Below are 21332 nucleotides of genomic sequence, written 5' to 3' on the forward strand. Positions count from 1 at the left end.
AGTTATTTATTATTTTTCAAGATTTTTTTGGTAGAAATTAGAGGCGTTAAATGGAAAATACTGGTATTAATACCGGTTAACCGGTATTTTTTGTTGAAAAAACCGATATTTTTTATACCGGTATATTTAATAATGTTCAAAATTGAAAATTTTCTAAATTAATTTATTTCATTTTTTTTTCCAAAACCGGTATTACCGGTATTATTCAAAAAATACCGGTATACCGAAATACTGGTATTGAACAAAAATTAATTAATTCATATTTTATTCAATTTACGCTAAAAATTAAATTTCAAAATATTTTTTTACAAAAACCGGTATTTCTAAAATTTCATCTAAAATATACAGGTTAACCGAAATACCGGTATTTACCTAAAAACCCATTTTATCATATTTTATCCATATTTCCACAAAAACCTATATTCCCAAATAATTTTTCGGTTATTTATTATTCCCTAACCCTCTTTGTGTTGTAATAGACAGAGCGCTAACCCTCTTAGACTAGAAAAATGTCTCAATTCGTGTGTTTCGACACCGGCGGTCATTTATGTCACCGCGTAATTTTCTCTTTCCTCGACGCCTAAAAAGGTTAGGTGGTGGCAACAACATTTTAACAAGATTCAGCCCCGAAAATGTTGCAAAGGGTGTCCACATCCACATCCAACCCAAAGATGTGTGCGTGTATGAGCACAATTGGCGCGAGCATAAATATTAAGCGCACAGATTGCCTTCGGGAGTTTATTAACTTTATTACCTCGCGGCATGATAATGGGGGAGTGCGTTGCCGCCGCCGCATCGTAGTACATTTTATTGCGGCGGCGCGCGTACGGCAGAGCTGATGAGCGCACTCCAAGATCATTTCGGCCGGGAGGGACTAATTATATATAAATAGCAGACTTTGTCCTTTTCCCCGCATCTGGGAGTAGTTTACCGGTGGATAAACCCGCAAAAGAAAAAGTAGCAAAATTTTTAATTAAGCACCGCTTTTCGTTCCTGCCCACACTGGTGGTCAATAGCACACAATGACGCTGTACATTTGGTTGCCTATCGTCAACATAGCAATTAATTAAATCGCCGCATTTCCGTGTTCATTGTTGCACTCGGATGTGATTTTTATTTCCGTATGCAATTCAATGCATTGGCAGCAGCGGCGGGCGGGAGGAGAAAAGAGGTGGGGGCGGCATGCATGCGACATTAACAGGCTCGTTTTCAATTCGTCCGTCGTCACCCGCCATCACCCGTCCCGCGTTACTTTTTTTTTCATTCGCCGTTATCGATTTTATCATCAGCCGTGTGTTTTTCCAAACCGATCCGCCGCCAACCCACAAACCACCCCTTCAACGCACACACAAATTGATGAATAAAAAATTTACAAATGATTGCCTTTTATGTGGCGTGTTTCAAACTCTCGCGCGCGTGCAAAAAAATGAAAATCAATCAAAAAACAAACAACAGGTTAATCAAAACACTAAACATGAAAGTAACGCCATCTAGTGGTTAATAGTGCTCAATATAATCGTATAGTGGGTTGCATACGCTGCACTATTTTAATGTTTGCATTTTATTCTGCTGAACGTGCAAGTTGGCTTGATTTGGCATTGGGAGGGGTAGTGGTGGCAATACCTCTTCTACCACCACCCCCCGCACACCAACAATTCACCATCCGACTTCGGTCAAGTCGGAGTTAAAGGAGTAAAAAGGAGTAAAAGTGGGATTGGTTTACGATTTACGTTTTACGTTCTAGGTTTTCTCCCAACACTCGACAGTCGATTGTGTTTACACACCACAGTCAGGACTTGCTCCTGGATATTGAGTTGGCGTTCGTTTCTTTTTTTTTTTGCTTTCATTTGAACACTTGGCTTCGTTACAAATTTAAAGAAAACAACCAAGCGTTTAAAAATATTTAGTTGGACATAGGCAACCTAACTTGCATTAGGTATAGTAATTTTTGTATAGTTGGTTGCCTATATTCATTTATTTCTAAGCTATTTTTGTATTTTTTAAATTTTTGAGGTTTTTGAGTGTTTTTACCTTTCAAAACAATTAAAAATATATTTGTACATAATTATAGGCAACCTACTGTAGTATTTGTAGAGTTGGTTGCCTATATTAAATAGTTTTCTAAGCTATTTTTGTGATTTTTAAGTTTTTTGAGTTTCTTGAGTGTTTTTAGCTTTCAAAACAATTAAAAATATATTTATACATAATTATAGGCAACCCACTGTAGTATTTGTATAATCGGTTGCCTATATTAAATATTTTTCTATGCTATTTTTTGTGATTTTTGAGTTTTTCTTTTAAAACCGATTAAAAAACCAATATTTTAAACGTAGGCAACCTTAATTACATTACTTGTGTGTTTTGTATACTTGGTTGCCTATATTATATTATTTTCTATCCTATTTTTGCATTTTTAGAGGTTATATTGCAACACAACGTGTAGGAACGTCAATAAGCACGTATTGTGTTAGTTTTTTGCTACCTTTTCGGTGCTTTGCTAGTTTCATGTGTTTGCAGTCCATTCCGCGCCGTGGCATTTAGTTTCGCAGCTTTCAGTTTAGGTTGATTTTCTTTTTTCCGCTTTTCATCGCAAGCCAGTCGGCGAAAATCAAGCAGCTCTTCAGCCACGCCGAGTATGGAACACACATTTAGTTAAATACACTGCAGCCCAACGTGCGCACAACCAACAAAAGATTTTCTACTTTTTGAGGTTAGATCCGTCCAGAAAGAGGTTAGGTACGTGCGTGCGTGAGGGTGTTAAAATTGGGTCGATCACAGTTTCGGAACACAATAAGGGTGTGCGCTCTTTATGTCCGCCTCGCATCGTTGCCTTCTCAACGTATAGACAACCAAATAAACACCTTTCACATATAACCCAAAAAAATATAAATCTTAAAATCTAAAATTTGTCAATCGCCGCACATCACAAGTTACACAGGACATAAAAAAATACGCAATAAAAACATCAATAACATTTGAATTTCGCAGCGTAAAAATTTTACACGCGCGCCATTTGCAAAACTTGCGAACGTGTCATGTGAGACTAATAAATGTTTGCTTGCTGCGAATAAAAACTTTACAGCATAAAATCCGTAAAATTTCACACACAACATATTGGCACTTCTTTCGCGCGTCATAAAATCACAATACAAGGTGTTTCCTTCATTTTTTTTTCATATTTTTATATTTCGCATATTTATTCGGCAGAAAAAGCGAAAACCGTTTTGTCGTCTTGCTCGTAAAATGCGTGATTCGATTTTTTTGCAAACATTTCATACATATGAAAATGTCCTCCGGGCGTAGCACGTCCTTGAGAGTGTGTGTACATTGCTTTCCCTCGGGACGCGCCAGGAAAGCCTTGAATAAGCGAAAATTCTGGCCGACCGCACGCGAAACTACTTTATTGCGGCATCGCATTACACACACACACACACATACAGTGTGTTGAAAGGGAGATTGAATGAAATCAAGCGCCGCGCACACGAAGAGAGGAGAGGACGAAAACTTTGACGAGCCAAAACGCGAGTAAACATCTTCGACTTTGCGCGCCCCAAGTTGGACCCTTTTCGGACTTTCCGAAAAGTCCCAAGAGAAGTGCAGAGAAGAGCGAAGGAAAAATTTGATTGAATTCACGTCTGCAATCAACAATCGGACGTAATCATACGTCAAAGAAATATTTCAGATCGATAAAATTAAAAAACTTTGTTTTAAAAAAGTTGCAAGTGGTGCCATCTAGCGGTGTATAGTTCTTAATGTTAATTTGAGGTATGCAATCAATTATACAGCTTTAAAAGTCAGAGAAATGTCTACTATCGTTAAAATTAGGTTATATTTCTAAAAATTTAAAAATAAAAATGTAAAAAGTAGTGCCACCTAGCGGTGAATAGCTCTTAATCCTAATTTAAGGTAGGCAACCAACTATACAGCTTTAGAATTTAGAAAAATGTCTAAAAATTAATAAAATTACAATTTTTTCAAAAAAAAAAATTTAAACGTGGTGCCATCTCGCGGTGAATAGCTCTCAATCTTACTCTGAAGTATGCAACCAACTATACAGCTACTTATAAGTGACTTTTCCATGGATTACGAGTAGATACTACTATTGGATTGGATTGGATGTAACCGAAACTGAAACTCGCTGTCCGTTTGTCTGACGATGGTCGAGCGGTGGCGGCTGCCGCCGTCGCGTCGCGCAACTTTTCTAATTAACTTTTGCGCCCCGAAAACGTCCGCGGCCGCAACCAACGACTGACTACTTCGCACCGCATCCCATTTAAGAAGTTTCGCGTAGCGCGCGAGCGCGTGCCATTGGTCGCTTTGTCGAACATGCAGGCAAAAAGACCGGAAACAAATTCGAATGGGGCGCGCAGAAACAAAAAGTCCGGCGAAGGTAGCGAGGTGAGTAGGTGGGAAGGTATCATCAGTGCAGAAGCATTTGAAACAAGAAGAAGAACAACAACAACAACTACCACTGAGGAGGAGGATACAAAAAGGCATCAAAGACTGTGGACGCGCTGCGAATGGACAAAGAGATAGGATGGAGTTTCATGTTGCGAAATTTATAAACACATTTTTATGTTTCGGTATAATGTTATTTTAGATAATATTTAAAAAACCGGTTTTAAAAGTCATTAAAATAAGAGAAAAATGCAAAAAAATTATTTTTTTATAACTGATTATTATTTTTCTTCATTTCTAGCTTAAACTTTGTTAAAAATTTAATGTTACCGTTAAAAAAATAAATTTGTATAGTTGGTTGCCTATAATAACATTTTTTATGGGCTATTTTTGTGTTTTTTCAGTTTTTTCCTTCTCAAACCGTTGAAAAAATATATATTTACATATAGGCAACCTAAATTGCATTACTTATGTTAGGTGTATAACTGGTTGCCTACATTAAAATGTCTTTCTGAGCTATTTTTGTATTTTTGCAAGAATAAAATGAAATAAAATTAGAGAAAAATGTAATTTTAAACACATTATTATTTTTTTAAATGTCAATAACCGGTTTTTCTGATTACCTAAAAAGTTTAAAATTAATTTTAATAACCTAACTCTTAATAATTAAACATTTTATCAATATTATCAAACTTTCTACAAAATCAATCAAAAAATATCCTAAAAACCCTGTAACCTAACTTGTTCTTGATTGTTTTCATGTTTCTCTTGTTTTAAACTAAGTCTAGACGTGTTTTTTCCAATCTCGCGTGTTCGATTGGCTCTCGTTGTTCTTTCCCCCCGAGAAGATACCATTCTAACATTCATATCGTTGATTTACGGCCGGATCTAAATTGATTTCGTTCTTATACTTTACCGGCGCTTTACTTTAGTTACTTTACCAAATTAGTATAGTACTACTATGCGGACTAGATAAACAAAAAGCCCGAATGAAACTCGGGCCCCAAGAGAGCCCGCGCACGCACATTGGGAGAGAGAAAAAAAAATACACGAGCGGATCGAATCGGGCAAAAAGTGGCCGAATTGGAAAATTGGGTAAATCAGCCGCAAAAAATCCCAATGGGCAAAGAAGAACATCAATTGTTACTTAGCCAAGTGTAAGCAGCCGGAGAAATGAGTAAAATTGGAGAAGAACTTGTTGAAACAAGCACAAAAAAAAATTACCAAAATTGACGTAAAAAGCGAGTCTAAGACGTCTATAACAGTTTAATCTTGCGTTGTATTTTACTTGTTTACTTTTTTTGACGTTCGCATGGAACATGTAATGTAATTTATAACTTTTCGACAGCAAACTGGGAAATAATTGTGTTACTATCAGTAAATTTAATTAATTTCGGGTTTTGTTTTATATTTTAACGAAAAATTAAATGTTTATGTCAAAAACTAAAATAAATATAAACATTTAGTGATATTTGTCAACTAAAAATATGTTTTTATAATATTTATATTATATTTTTTATCACGGGACTCAATACCGGTATTTCAGAATACCGGTATTTGGAGCATGATCGGTATACCGGTAAAACCGGTATTTATCAAAATTAATTTTTATTTTATTGGGAAATTTTCGGTATTTGAAGAAAAATACCGGTATACCGGTATTAGTACCGGTATTTCACACTCTTAATACCGGTATACCGTATATATAGCAAATTATATCATAAGAATTTTTCATATTTGAAAGAAAAAATACCGGTATACCGGTATTAATACCGGTATTTCACACCCCTAAATGTAAAAAATAAAAATTTTCTATTTTTAATATTTTTACTCTAAATACCCAAAAATATGCCCAATTTATTTGTTTGGTTTTCTGCATAAATTACAACAATGTTTTAATTAAATTTGTTATCAACGGCATTTAATTGTTAATTATGACACGCTGTTTTACAAGCCCATTAGTTCTTGTATCCGCACGGCGCGCGCGCTGACGCGCTGACACGCTGATTATGTTTTGTTTTTGCGTCGCCCCGAATATTTGCATTCGTTAAAATTAAAACAAGCGTGCGCGCCGTGAACAAAAACGCATTTTAACCTGCTATACTCGTACTAGTCGCTCATGTATTGTAGGTGTATGTGTGTATCTGTATAATTTTGCAAATTAGCGAGACACGCGATGCATTAACAACAATTTCGCGCGCGCGCGCGAACAACAATAATAATGGCGGTAATATTACACTAGGCACACACTGGTGTATTAGGCATGCGTCGATGTGTAAATATATGATATGTGTTTTTATTATGGTAATAGCAGTAGTTGTTATATTTAATTAAATTTCGCAATCAAAAATAATGCGCGTTTTATGGAAAAATAAATAAATAAATTAATAAAATAAACTGATATTTACACTAGTGACATATCGGAAGATTAGGTACTTTATTTTTTTTATTGTTTATGTCGCGAATTATTGGTTTTATGTTTATTTAACCTATTTTTGTATTTTATTAAAGTTTTATGTTGAATAAAAGAAGATAATATTTTAATAACATATTTTTAGTTGATATATAGCGCTAAATTATTATATTTACTGTAATTTTTTTTAGGCTTAAAAAATACCGGTATTAATACCGGTATACCGGTATTTTCCTATCAAATACCGGTATTTTTAGAATATTTAATTTTACGATAATGATTTTAAAATTCGAAAAATCAACAAAAATAACTTTTGTTTCATTTTTATAAAAACCGGTGTGAAATACCGGTATCAATACCGGTATACCGGTATTTACCAATCAAATACCGGTATTTTCAAAATTTCAAATTTTACGATAATTATTTAAAAAATCCAAAAATCAACAAAAATAACTTTTTTTTCATTTTTACAAAAACCAGTGTAAAATACCGGTATCGATAGGTACCGGTATACCGGTATTTTTTATTTTAAGTACCGTTATTTTTCAATACAATAAAAATTAATTAATACTAGTATAACCGATATACCGATATTTTGATTTCAAAAATACCGGTTTTTTTCTCCACAAAATTCATTTTTAACCTTTTTTGTGAATAAAATGTCCTGCAATGATTTGCACCTTCCACCCCTATGATTGTTGGCACCGGTGCGCCGCTTTGTTCAATTTGTTTGTAATTACAAACGAGCGCACTATTCGCCGATGCGGCGCATGTATATAATTGACGAGCATTTAATTAACTTCGCTGTCATTACGTCCACAACGTCCACATGTTCCCGTCCGCCGTCTCTCGCCGGACGAGTCGTGCCTCTGTCGTTACACGATCCGTCCGACGACGACGACAACAACAACAATTCGACAACACGGCCAAATCAAACCCATCAACAAATTGCGAAATTAAAGCCTTCAAACCTTCTCTTTCGCTTGGAAATTTAAATTAAACATGAAATGAGATTTTTTCTTTTCCAGCTCACGCGGTGTGAGGAAATTTATTCAAAGTTGCAACAAGATTTAAAATTGAAATGAAAATTAAACGCTTTCGTAGACGAAACAAGCGTTTAGGCGGCGTGCGTTCCGAGTGAGGGGCGGCGCGAAAGCATCGGCATCGGCCGGCCGACTAATTGAGGGAAATTAATTAATTTCCTGTGTGTTCCTCTTCAACATGCCGGTATGAAGACCAGCTGGGCATGGCATACAAAGAACCGAACATTATACCAAACAACATTTTACATTTTTAAATATTTTTTCAAATTTTAAACATTTTCTTTAACACCCTGTATATTTTAATAAACAATAAAAATTCTTTAAAATAATTATAATCAAACCACGTTTAAAAAAAATTCAAAAATTGTTTTATAAAGTAGTATAATAAGAAAAAATTATTTTATGGAAAATTGTGCCGTTAGATGGCAGCACTGTGAAAACAAATCGTTCCAATTTCAATTTAATTATTATAAAGTAGAAATATCTGGAGCACTACGTAGGTAAAACGTTGCAAAATAAAAAGACCCGCCAAGCGTGGAGAAGAAAAAAAGGATTCAGAAAGCATTCCGCATCCTGAATTCAGCGAAAAGTGGATTCAACGTGAGAGATGCGGGAAGAAATTTTTCGCGTGCGCGAGACGTGCGCAAACAGCGCCCCGGAGCGGATTTATGAGCCGCAATAAATTAAAATTAATGATTTCGGCGCCCCCCTCGCCGCCACCTACAAAGCATCCTTTTGCGGGTCGTCTTACGACGCAGGAATCGCCGTTTCCGTTTACATCTTAAATTTTTTACCCAAAAAAAATTAAATTAGAAGAGAATTTGAGTGGAATATCGGTTTTTCGGTTAACCGGTATTTCGGGAATGATCGATATATTGATTATACCGGTATTTATAAATTTAAGATTTATTGAATTGAAAAATACCGGTATTTGAAAGAAAAATTACCGGTATACCGGTTTTAATACCGGTATTTCACATTACAAAATATAAAAAATTTAAAAAAGTTATATTATAGAATTTTGTTAATGAATTTCTTAAAAAAACATAGAAAATTTTTTAAAAGTTTTAAAATACCGGTATACTGATATTAATACCGGTATTTTACTTTCCTAAATTTAAAAATTAAAAAAAATTTATTTTTAAGAATTTTGTTAATATTTCTCTTAAAAAATCATTACAAACTAATTTTTTGTTTTAAAAATACCGGTATACCGGTATCAATACCGGTATTTCACATTACAAAATTTAAAAAAATTTAAAAAAAATTATTTTAAAGAATTTTGTTTATGTATTTCTTAAAATCATCAAAAAAAATTTAAAACTTTAAAAATACCGGTATACCGATGTTAATACCGGTATTTCACACCCCCTTAGCGCGCAATGTGTGCATCACCTCCCCCACACCACGTGGGAGTTGTAGCACCGCGTGTCGCAGCCGTGGTATTTTCGAGGGATATGAAAACGCATAAATCTCTGCACCGTTCGCCAGTTTCCGCTTGCAGTTATGTTAGCCGCTTGTGCGCGTATCCAGTTTCCATACCCGGCAAACGAGCGACCGGTCAGCGCGGCGAGCGCGTCCGATGCGCAAATGCGAAACGATTTATCACGCGCCGCTTTGTATTTCATAATAATCGCCGATGCGTGCGTTAATTTTTATTTTATCGTCCGCAGCGCCGAGATATCGACACACGCAATTACCATTCAATGCATACACTATGCAACGCGTGTATATCTGGTTGCATACCATAACTAGCATTTTAATTATTAAACTTTACGTTTGCAGTGTTATAACTCGATTAAAATTAATCGTAGAATATTGTGTTATATGTCTTTAGAAAGATAATTTTATGTAGATTATTATTATGAAATAAAATATTTTGTAATTATTATAGTTTTTGGGTTATTTGAGAAAATGTAAAAAAAATCAGAGAAAAATGAGAAAAATTCATCATAACTTTGATGTTTTCCAATAAAAACAAAAGATTCTTTCAGAATTGATGGATTACATTATGATCCATCCAAAAATCAATGTTTCCCACATAACATCAACTTGCAACGCGTGTATATCTGGTTGCATACCATAACTAACATTTTAATTATTAAACTTTACGTTTGCAGTGTTATAACTCGATTAAAATAAATCGTAGAATATTGTGTTATATGTCTTTAGAAAGATAATTTTATGTAGATTATTATTATGAAATAAAATATTTTGTAGTTATTATAGTTTTTGTGTTATTTATGAAAAGTAAAAAATTTCATGAAAAAAGTTAAGAAAATTCATCTTAACTTTTATGTTTTTCAATAAAAACAAAAGATTCTTTCAACATTGATGGATTACATTATGATCCATCCGAAAATCAATGTTTCCCACATAACATCAACTTCCTCTCTCAGCGCTCGCTTGAAACACATCCCAATTGAATTTAAGTGATTGTAAAAAGCATGGCACTCACCTAGACCGGTAACGATGAACATAAAAGACGCGAGCAGCATGTGTATCCATAGTAAGTAGTGGAGAGACGGCGTTCGTTTCATGTCGCCGACGATGATGTGATCATTGCTGGTGCGCGGCTCGCTGGGATCGAATGGTCGTATCGACGCGCACTCGCCGCCGCCGCCGCTGCTTCCGACGCGGCGTTTTATTAATCTTTATTTAATCAGCAAGCTCCGCGCGCGCACTGCTCACTGATTGTGTCTCTGTGTCTCTGTATCTCTTTGGAGTCTGTGTTCACTTTGCTTGAGTTTTAATCAAACCGAATAATGCGGCATGGCGACGACGAGTCGGATGCAAACCGACGGTGCACAACACACTGCAAAATAGAAATGAAATTAATGCACAAAATCAGCGTTATTTCTGATTGCGCATGTCTATTATCAACCGACGCCGCGAGAAACTTGTTTAGAGGTTGTATCAAGGTGAAAGACGCGCGGATTTTATCGTCTTATCGATGTTATCGTACAATGGAATGCAGAATAACGTAAACAAGACACACGAAATGCAAGATTTTACTTACAATAGTTTTAATAGTTTTAAAACATGTTAAAAACTTAAAAATTAACGCTTACCAAACGCAGAAGTTTCAACAGTTAAAAGACGCGTTGGTTATGTGTATAAAGGGTTGCCTACGTTAATCTTTAATTACTACCAACCTAAAAAAATAAATTTTATTTGTTTTAATAAAAATTTAATTAATTTTAATAATAAATAACTTATTTCTAAGTAAAGCACTAATAAAATATTGTTTTTAAATAAAACATTTCGTGATTTCTTTGAATTTAATCGCTTTAAAAACAAATAAATTATTAAAAGGTTAATAAATGTGTTATGTGTATACATGGTTGCCTACATTAATCTATACCAACTTAAAAAACCAAAGTATTTAAATTTATTGTTTGAATGTAAATGTAATTGTAAGAATAAATAGATAATAAGAGTTATGCACTAAATAAAGATTGACTTTAAATAAAACTGCACGCGATTTCGTTGAAATTGATCGACTCGTTACTTTCATATCAAAGCTTTTAAAGTTTAAACTTGGCGTAAGATTTTCTTTTATGTTTTTTCCAGCTCTAAACTTGGCTTTTTTACGAGCGTCGAAAAATTTTCAATTCACCGTCTGGACGCAGCCGTAGTGAAACTTTCCAGACAAGTTTCTTTCACGATCACGATGAGAAAATCGCAACCCCCAACGCGGAAGTCCGGAAGCAAGCAGCGCAGCAGTCTCGCAGCATCAAGAACAAAGAAACTGCCACACACGCTGCACTACATTGCATTATTTTCGTAAAATAGTAACAGAACACAAAAGTATATGAAAAATATTATTACTTAATCAAGTTTATGCAAGGAAATGTAAATAAATGGAAAATTATTTAGTTATTTATGTATAACTCAAAAACTAATCAATCAATTTAAATTATTGCTTCACTAAAATGTTCATTAGTTAATAGTTTGCCATCATACAAAATTTCATAATAATTGTATTAATAGTTTAGGAGATATTTAAGAAAAACCAAAAATTTACATGAAAATGTAAATAAATGTGAAATTATTTATTTATTTGCAAATAACTCAAAAACTATTGCAAATATTATAAGTATTTCTTCACTAATATATTTTCTGGTTAATACATTATCATCTTACAAAATTTTATAATAAATGCATTCATAGTTTAGGAGATATTTAAGAAAAACGAAAATATAACATGAAAATGTAAATAAATGTGAAATTATTTATTTATTTCAAAATAATTCAAAAACCATTGCATATTTTTGAAATATTTTTTCAGTAAAGCATTCTTTGGTTAATACTTTATCACCATTTAAAATTTCATGATAATTGCATCAATAGTTTGGGAGATATTTCAGAAAAATAAAAATATTACCTAATAAAATCAGGTAGATTGGCAGCGAATAAAATCCAGTATCCAGTTTTCACATTTTATTACGTTCTACGCACTTGTTTACGCTGTTTTGTTTGAGAATATCACGAATAACAACACGCTCCCGATGTATACCAGTGATAGCGCGGATTGAAGCGACCGTACGCGATGGCTGCTGCGCCTCGACTGACTCCGAGACTCGGTGCCTCTCAGCCGCCGCCGCCACCGCCGTCGTCTCGACTGATAGCGATTCGCGGAGGGGGTGCGCTTGCGATTGCGACCGGACGGACTCGCGGCGCGTTCCGAACTGTACCAATGTTGAATTCATCCCTTAGTTTGATGCTGCGCACAGGCATTGCTATAATTTATAGTGAAATTTATGTTTTTGGTGATTATTGGAGGTGGGATAAAATTTTTTGAAATTTTATGTTGTGTGTTTTATAATTTAAGACTAGATCTATGTGTGTTTCAAAAATTATTGATTTATCTTTGATAGTTTTTGAGATATAATGAATTAAAGTTTCTTAAAAAATTAATAGCAATGTTTTGGTTTTTATTAATTTACAAATAAACTAATAATGGTACAAAGTTCATTTTTGGTATGTTTATTCTCTATTAAATTTATCTTCTAATGATACATTATTTAACTCCCTACAACTTAAATTAAGCGAGTTATGATTCATCAAACATTCTACTTTTTTCCTACAAAAATTATCTCTTCAAAAGTGTCTTCTGCTTCCAACGCTGTAATAATTCTCCCATGCGTAGAAAAGTGCGTACTTTGCATGATAATGACAATAGGGGAACGCCTGGAAGACTCGGAACTGTTCGGGACCTTTCACCCCCGAAATTTCGGCGCGTTTCGAGCATTCGCGTTCGATTTATTCAGCGCGCACATGCCCACGCTTTAAATATACAATAGCGACGTTTGGCGCGTTGAGGGTGAGTTCTCGGGGCGCAACGAGCGAAGAGCTACTAAAATGGCTGACAATCGGTTCCGGTTGGTTAGGGAAATTGCAAGAAGGGTTTTATGTTCTTATATTGGAAAACAATGCATTAATTTATTTCTAGGTTGGTTCTTAGTCATTTTTTTAAGATGGCGGCCATTAACTTCCGGTTTAAGAGTGTTTCAGTCATTAAAAATACTATAAAGCTTAATATAATAATGTTTAAAACTATTGTTTAGATTTTTCTTGGCTTTATTGAAATATTTTGAGAATTCGCCATTAACTTCCGGTTTAAAGACTAAGAGGTTATAAATTTCAATGTTTTATGTGTTATATAGGTAAAAAATTAATTAAATTGATTTAAAATTGACTTATTATTTGCTCATTTTCTTAGGGTAATCCTTAAATGTAAATAGAAAATATAAAACGTTAAGTAATTGAAATAATTGTTGCTTCCGCGGCGTGGCGAGGAGAATGAGTGCTGTTTGCGTGTTGGAGTGGCATTTATAATCCACTTTCATGCGGTTGCGCCCCACCGGTACACCCCTTTATGCTTTTGTCCGCGGAAAGAGGAAATCACTATCGAGTGGAATTTAGTAAATTGAAAAATTACGTAAGATGGTTTTGTCCTTTGTCTTGAGGTACTCGTATATTATGTAATATTTCAGAGTATTTAAGAAATATAAGGTTTGAAATACTGTGTAGTTATAAACAACGTGACGTTACGTAGAAAAGCCAAAAATAATCAAATTTTGGGATTTTACGCGGTCTGGCATCTGTTTAATCTTTTCTTAGCTGGTTATAAACTGAATTATTCTCGTAAAAATGCCGGTAAATATTTGCTGAAGTCTAAATATAAATTCCGCATCGTTCAGTTGTATTCACTTGTGTTATGTTTAAATGATTTTCTAGTAACGCAACGTGCACCCCAACAAATTAGCTGAAAAATCGGGATTAAGTTATAGAAATTTGCATTGCAATTTGTAGGGATGTTGGGAACATAATTACAACAATATTTCAAATGTTACCATCGATGTCATGTCTTTAAAAAAATATTCTAGCTTATAATTGCTAGAAATAAAAATATTTTTCATCGTTACACAGAGTATCTATTCGCTATAACAAGGAAATTAATATATAGCTTTATCCCTACTAATATTATAAATGCGAAATTCCTGATGTTTGTTACACTTTCACGCAAAAACTACTTAACCGATCATCATGAAAAAATTTATACAATATATTCTTAGTGGTCCCTGAATGGTTATAGGTTATTTTTTATTTAATAAAAAAAATTATTTTTTAATTAAAATAAAGAAATAGTTTAGCCACAATACCTCTCGCATCTGGCTATTTGACTACTTTTAACGCCATCTAGTTCCAGCAATGAAGCTCAAACCTAATCAGTAAAAACTCGTCGCTTATCGTCTGCTGCTTCTTTTGCTCTGGTTTTATTCGATGACCATAAGAGGAAACAAAAAACTAAACAGTACCTACATTTAAACAGTTAATTATTACATATTTCAAAGAAAAAACAAATTTTGAGCTCCAAATCGGAGTTTTTTGAATGAAAATATCAGTATACCCGTCTTTATTAAATTATTTAATGAATGAATCCTTACTAATATTATAAATGCGAAAGTCCTGATGTTTGTTACACTTTCACGCAAAAACTACTTAACCGATCATCATGAAAATTTGTACACATATTCTTAGTGGTCCCCGAATGGTTTGTCATTTCTAGTACTGTTAATTCCCTTGAGTTGCTAAAAACTCCTCCGGAGTCAAAATTGATGATGAGACATTTTCATACTCCCTGGAGTACATGAACCGTAGGCGTCCATATTTTTTCGTCTGGGTAATTTGTGCCTTTTCAAAGTTGAACTAAAATAACCCAAAAGTTTGTAGTAGATGAAGATAAAGTCAAGTCTGGCTGGATAATTATTTTCGTTTGTTATTCAATTATTATGATTAATATCTTGTCGTCGAAATGTCACCCGCGTTGAGCTTTCGTTAGGCTTCGATTGTTCTTTGTTTGTGACCAATGCGACAGACGTAATCCGATATTAGTCATCGCTTTCGGGGACGTTATCGGCGACACCATCCCTGACACCATTTGAGCAGTCGTGTTATTGCTACCGCATTCTATTACTGGTTCATTTTGTGTGCGGATGGCGGAAAAGCTGCGGAGACATTACATTAAACAGCCCTCATGGTGACAAACGCACTGCGTGCGGGATGATTATGTGTTTAAGTCGTGTGGATTTGGGTAAACTACAGTCAGCCATGGATTAGGGGTGTGAAATACCGGTTTACTGGTATTTTTAGTTTCAAATACAAATATTTTTCATTATGATATTGTTTGGGATATATACCGGTATACCGATATCTCAATTGCAATATCGATAAACAGATGAGTTAAAAACAAATGTCGTAATTGGGAAAACTTCCCAAATCTGCAACACAGCAGTCACTTTAAACTTTAAAGAGCAACAAAATGGTTCAACTTGGATAGTTTCAGAAATAATGTTTTCTATTATGCTAAACATTCATCAAATCCGAAAATATCAAAAAAATACTTCGACACTGACAATTAACATTGTAAGATTAACTCATTTACCAATTTAAGAATTAATCTGCAATTAATCAATTATCATTGCATGTTTTTATTTAGCATACTTACAAAATTGAAAATATTCCAAATTAATTTATATAATTTGTTTCTAAATACCGATATTACCGGTATATCGATATTTTCATTCAAAAAATACCAAAATATCGATTTGAACTCAAAATTCACGCATTTTTTTCTTGAAATACGTAATAATTAACTGTTTAACTGAAGGTACTGTTTAGTTTTTTGTTTCCTCTTATGGTCATCGAATAAAACGAGAGCAAAAGAAGCAGCAGACGATAAGCGACGAGTTTTTACTGAAAGCGGCTAAAGGCTAAAGTAGTGCGCTAACGAGGGTGACATCGGCCAGCGTCGAACATCCCTTCGTGTTTCGGGAAAAAGTGATTTCCAGCCGCCACCGCCGCCGTCGGATGACTTCTTCAGCAGACCGTGCACGCCGCTCGCATTACTTTTTGTCTGTCTGCCACTAGAATCTTCTTTACAATTTTCAATTTCTCTCAATTCTGTCCGAGAAAGCCAAAAAAATATTTCACAGTGCTGTTCTTACAGTACATAGCGTTACGGCTCCTCTGTGTAACGACGAAAATATTTTTCAATTCAAGCAATTATGAGCTAGAATATTTTTTTTAGAACTTATGACATCGATGGTAACATTTGAAATATTGTTGTAATTATGATTCCAACATCCCTACAAATTGCAATGCAAATTTCTATAGCAAGCTTGCGATTTTTTCAGCTAGTGAATTTGTTGGGTGCACGTTGCGTTGCTATAAAATCCCCATTTAAACATAACACAAGTGAATACAACTGAGCGACGCGGAATTCATATTTAGACTTCAGCAAATATTTACCGGCATTTTTACAAAATAAATTGGGTTTATAACCAAGTTACAAATGAATAAACAGTTGCCTATCTGCGTAAAATACTAATATTTGGTTATGTTTCGTTCCTTGATGTAACACGACCTCACTATACCGTGATAAAATAATTTCTTTAAAATTCCCCTTTTAAAAAACTCCATTATCCGAAGATTTTCTCCTTTCTCTTCCTAAGTGTCACGCCGCCATCAACCCTTATGTTTCATGTTTCATTGATGTATCACCGCCCCCGGCAATTTCCACTTTCCACTTTCAAGCCTCCTTGTCGCCCGGCCGCATTATACACGCGACGCGTCGTCCATTCTTTATTGGCAGTTAATTTTGCATGCACACCCGCGCCATCCATCATCCCTCTTCGAATATGACCGACTTGGAGCCGCACACCTTCAACTATAAGAACACCACCATAACCCCCCACGTGGCCCCGCAGGCAGCTTCCTGATACTTTCCTCTAGCCGCCATTTCTCGCGACAAGTGACGCACGACTAAATCCCTAAATGAGTGCCGTGCACAATCAATCAATCTTCGAGTGTCGTTCGTCACAAACAGAATTTTCCCAGGCCGATAAGGATATGTGTGACGAGAAGAAGTCAAATAAAGATTTTTCCACGTGGAAAAGATGAAAAATGATCCACACACACATAATATCCTTACATTTTACATCATTTTATAGCGCATGAAAGCAATACAACGAAAATAATCACAGAATACCACAACCTTTTGAACCATTGATCCTTGAATACCAAAATAAATTCATAAAAATCACTTGTAAAAGTGACAATAACCGAAATAAAAATGCAACGAATGAATATAAATAACAAATCAACTGCTTTCCCAGTATAACAGCATAAAGTGAGGTTAGTTTTTGAGAAAACTTGAGTTTTGAGCTAAAATAAGGTTAAGTACTTCGTTTAAGCACATAGCTTGCAATAAGGACGAGGGCCATTGATCCAAGGACGAACAACGATGCTGGCAGTGCAATATGGCGGCTTTCTTCACAATTATCTAGAAAAACTCAGCCAGAGATTAATATTTCACACAAAAATCACTCAGAAACACAATTTATGCATTAAATCTATTTGATATACAATCAAATAGATGTAATACATGTAAGCATGTATAAAATCGAAAGCATGAAAACTAATTAATAAGAAAAACATGCGTAAACTAAAATCCGAAGCTAAATTAAGCATGAGCTATGGATATTAATCAGTAGTCGGTGTTTTTGTGATCTTTGATTGTTGTTTCTTGCTAGTATGCGCTACGATGCAATTTATGAGACGGTTAGATGGGGGGCGGTGTGTCTCGGCAGGCACTGGCACCTGGAAACCTCCTCAAGCTTTTTGTTGAGGCTTCCTAAGTAATCAACATTAAGTATCGTGCCACCTCATACACCAACGTGTGTAACCTGTGTTTGTATCTATTGTTGTAATTTAAGCAAGTGCTTGTGAAAGTATTGGAAAGGATTTCAAGAGGAGGAAATAATAAAAAACAGAAGAAATTAAGAGTGTACGGAACAAATTTCGAAAAGCCGTGTTGAATTTAAAGTTTTTAAGTGTTGGGGATGTGGTTGAGGGCTTACCTAGGCCATCTTCTTCGTTTTCTTCGACCCATTCAAGGCAACGAGCGATTGCTAACTTCCAACGGTCGTATTTTATGTCACGTTCTGTAATTAATTAAATTATTAATAATTTTTATTTATTTTTAATTTTTTATTGATTTTAGATGTGAAATATTCATATTCATGGTAATATTGAGATTTATTTTTATTTATGCTGCGTTGTTGTTTATGTTTTTTATAGGTCGTAAAAACGTGGATTTTGTTGAGATAAATTTACAGACACGAATAAACTTGTTCATGGCCGAAAACCGCGTGGTGTTTAATGTGAAAAGTGCATCCTGGTGACATCTCTACACGATCCATAGAGTTATATTAAAGTTGAAGGCCACACGTACGCGAATCCCTCTCCACATAACAAGAAACGCAATGAAACAAGCACATAACTCCCACACACTATAAAGATGAATTTAATGGGCAAAAGTGCATCGTTGCGCCATCTAGTGTCGAATAATATAACTATAACGCGAATGCTAACAAAATCCATCATTTTTTGCAAATTTTCGGATAATATTCCCTTTTAAACGCTTTTTTCCGAATAGTACGAGCACAACATTTAAAATAAATTAACTAGCAGCAATAATAGTAACTGATTTTCTAATTCTTTCCAAAGAAACATGGTAAAACAATATAAAACACTTCAAAACAATGTACTTACGATCTTGTGTGATTGTTGGTGAAAAAGTATCACTTGGAACTGATTGTACATTGTCCAGATCCCATACTTCAACACCCAATGCACCACCAGCAGCAATCGCAGCTCCCAAGGCAGTGGTTTCAGCCATGTATGGCCTCACTAATAAATAAAACATTATTTTAGTATATTTTAACGTAAAAATTATGTTTTCTATATTTACCAACTGGAATACCACAATAATCAGCCTGAATCTGCATCAGGAGATCATTTGCAGTCATTCCACCATCTACGAGGAGTTTTGTAAGTGGATAACCGCAGTCCAACGACATGGCTTCCAAAATATCGCGTACTTGAAAGACTACTGCTTCTATTGCTGCTTTTATAAAGTGAGCAGGTTTTGTTTCATCGGTAAGCCCACAAATTACACTGTAAGATATGATTATTAGTATTTATTGTTATGTTTATGTGAAATTAAACAAACCTGCGTGCATCTTTACGCCAGTAAGGCGCATATAAACCAGAAAATGCAGGAACGAACACAACTTCACCAACCAAGTCAGCATCGCGTGCGATTTGAGCGGAATCAGCGATGTTTTTGATTATTTCTAGATTATCGCGCAGCCAACGCATTGCTACGCCTGCAATAGCTATGGATCCTTCAAGGGCGTATACAGGGCGTTTGTTAGCGCCAAATTGATAGGCCACTGTTGTGAGAAGACCGTGATTTGATTGAATAATCTACACACAAAGAAAAATATGTTAAAAATCAATAAAAAGTTAAAATTTGAGATAAAAATATGAAACTAACAGCATTTCCAGTATTATAAAGCAGAAAACATCCAGTTCCGTAAGTACACTTTGCCTGACTGACTTGAAAACACATTTGGCCAACAAGGGCAGCTTGTTGATCACCCAAACACTAAAAAAACACACAAAATTAACATTTTTACAATAAATAAATACAATTAAACATACACCAGATATAGGAATGCCTTTAATAACCGTCTCGCTTAAGTAACCGTAAATTTCTGATGAGCTGCGAATAACAGGCAGTATTTGCATTGGAATATCGAAAATTTTACACAGCTGTGGATCCCATTTCAGAGTGTTAATGTTCATCAACATTGTTCTTGATGCATTAGTCACATCCGTCACGTGATATCCACCATTAATGCCTCCAGTTAAGTTCTAGACAAGTAAAAAATGTTATATGTTTTTAATTTGTATTTTTTCGTGTTTAATCCCTACCCAAATTAACCAAGTATCTATCGTTCCAAATAAACATCTCTTTTCTTTTATGGCATCTTTAACAGCTTGTACATTGTCCATCATCCAGCGAATCTTCAACGCGCTGAAATATGTGCTCACGGGAAGGCCGCAGACACTTTTGAGGAAGTTTTTGTTACGACGTCCATTGTTTAAGATCTTGTCAACTGTGCTGGCAGTTCTCATATCCAACCATACTTTAAATAATCATATTTATAAATAATAATTAATTATACTGTGTATATTGTTAAAACCTAATTTTACCTAATGCATTATATAATGGTTTCCCTGTTTGTGAATCCCATAATACAGTGGTTTCCCTCTGATTGGTGATCCCAATTGCTGCAATATCTTCAAGACTGATATTAAGTTTCTTCAAATTGTCACAGGTGACATTCATAGTCTCAATAACTGCATGTAATATCTCCATGGGGTCCATTTCCACCCATCCTTCATGTGGAGTAATGTGATTCAAAGATAGCTGATGAAATGTCAATACTTCTGCTGTTTTCGCAGCAAATACCTTTAAAATATATTGATTTTAGTTTTTAATTTAATTTTTATTAATAAAATAACTTACTAAAAAGCGTGTGCTTGAAGTTCCTTCGTCAATAGATCCAATCAAAGGACCAAAAGAATGTTTCTGTGCTGCCATTGCTATGGAATTGTTAATTGTTGTGCTGTGTTTGATATTATGTAGGAAAGTTTATCAACTTTTAGAGTTAAAAATGCATATTTAGGCGTGTTATTGGCGTTTATTGCTCTGCTATCGCGGGTGTATCATATTGTTTGTTTAGATAGGGATTTCCACGCTCGGAATTATCGGGGTCGGAGAGAAAAATGCATAAATTTGGTTTTTAATGATGAGATTCGTGTAAATCGTGGTGATGACTGAATATACGTTGACAAACAGAGGTTATGGTTATACGAAACCAAAATATTAGCGAATTGCATACAGTTTGATTTTATTTTATTAAATTTAAGTAGAAAACTAGCAAAATTGTTAAGTTTCATTAGTGAAACATAAAGATTTTACCTAATAAAAGTAAATATTTGCTTTCGTTTGTTATAATTTTAAGTATTAGTTCTTTAAATAAGTATTTAAATATAAA

The 21332-nt window shown here is 34.6% G+C and overlaps 2 protein-coding genes across 2 annotated transcripts in view; both read right to left on the reverse strand.

The window, feature by feature from the left end:
• Nucleotides 1-12441, reverse strand: part of tei (irregular chiasm C-roughest protein teiresias) — a 103642-nt gene extending 91201 nt beyond the window's left edge. Inside the window, exons 1-2 of the mRNA XM_065305813.1 lie at nucleotides 12242-12441; nucleotides 10313-10669 (exon numbers count right to left, since the gene is read on the reverse strand). Of these exons, the coding sequence (XP_065161885.1) occupies nucleotides 10313-10394 (82 nt within the window). The 5' untranslated portion in view covers nucleotides 10395-10669; nucleotides 12242-12441. The remainder of the gene's footprint in view (nucleotides 1-10312; nucleotides 10670-12241) is intronic.
• Nucleotides 12442-17349: 4908 nt separating this feature from the next.
• Nucleotides 17350-21141, reverse strand: LOC135794010 (glycerol kinase 3-like). Its single transcript, XM_065305138.1, has 10 exons — nucleotides 20801-21141; nucleotides 20485-20743; nucleotides 20203-20417; nucleotides 19930-20142; nucleotides 19763-19873; nucleotides 19436-19692; nucleotides 19175-19380; nucleotides 18976-19113; nucleotides 18282-18365; nucleotides 17350-17704 (listed from the first exon to the last, which is right to left on the reverse strand). Exons 1-10 carry the CDS (start codon nucleotides 20873-20875, stop codon nucleotides 17598-17600), a joined length of 1665 nt encoding a protein of 554 aa, XP_065161210.1. The 5' UTR covers nucleotides 20876-21141; the 3' UTR covers nucleotides 17350-17597.
• Between the last annotated feature and the right edge of the window lie 191 nt (nucleotides 21142-21332).

The sequence above is a fragment of the Atheta coriaria genome, unplaced genomic scaffold (assembly GCF_025399875.1).
Source record: "Atheta coriaria isolate IRGN ID8LTWV9N9 unplaced genomic scaffold, Caltech_Dcor_3.1 hic_scaffold_6_pilon, whole genome shotgun sequence".
Classification (NCBI taxonomy): domain Eukaryota; kingdom Metazoa; phylum Arthropoda; class Insecta; order Coleoptera; family Staphylinidae; genus Dalotia; species Dalotia coriaria.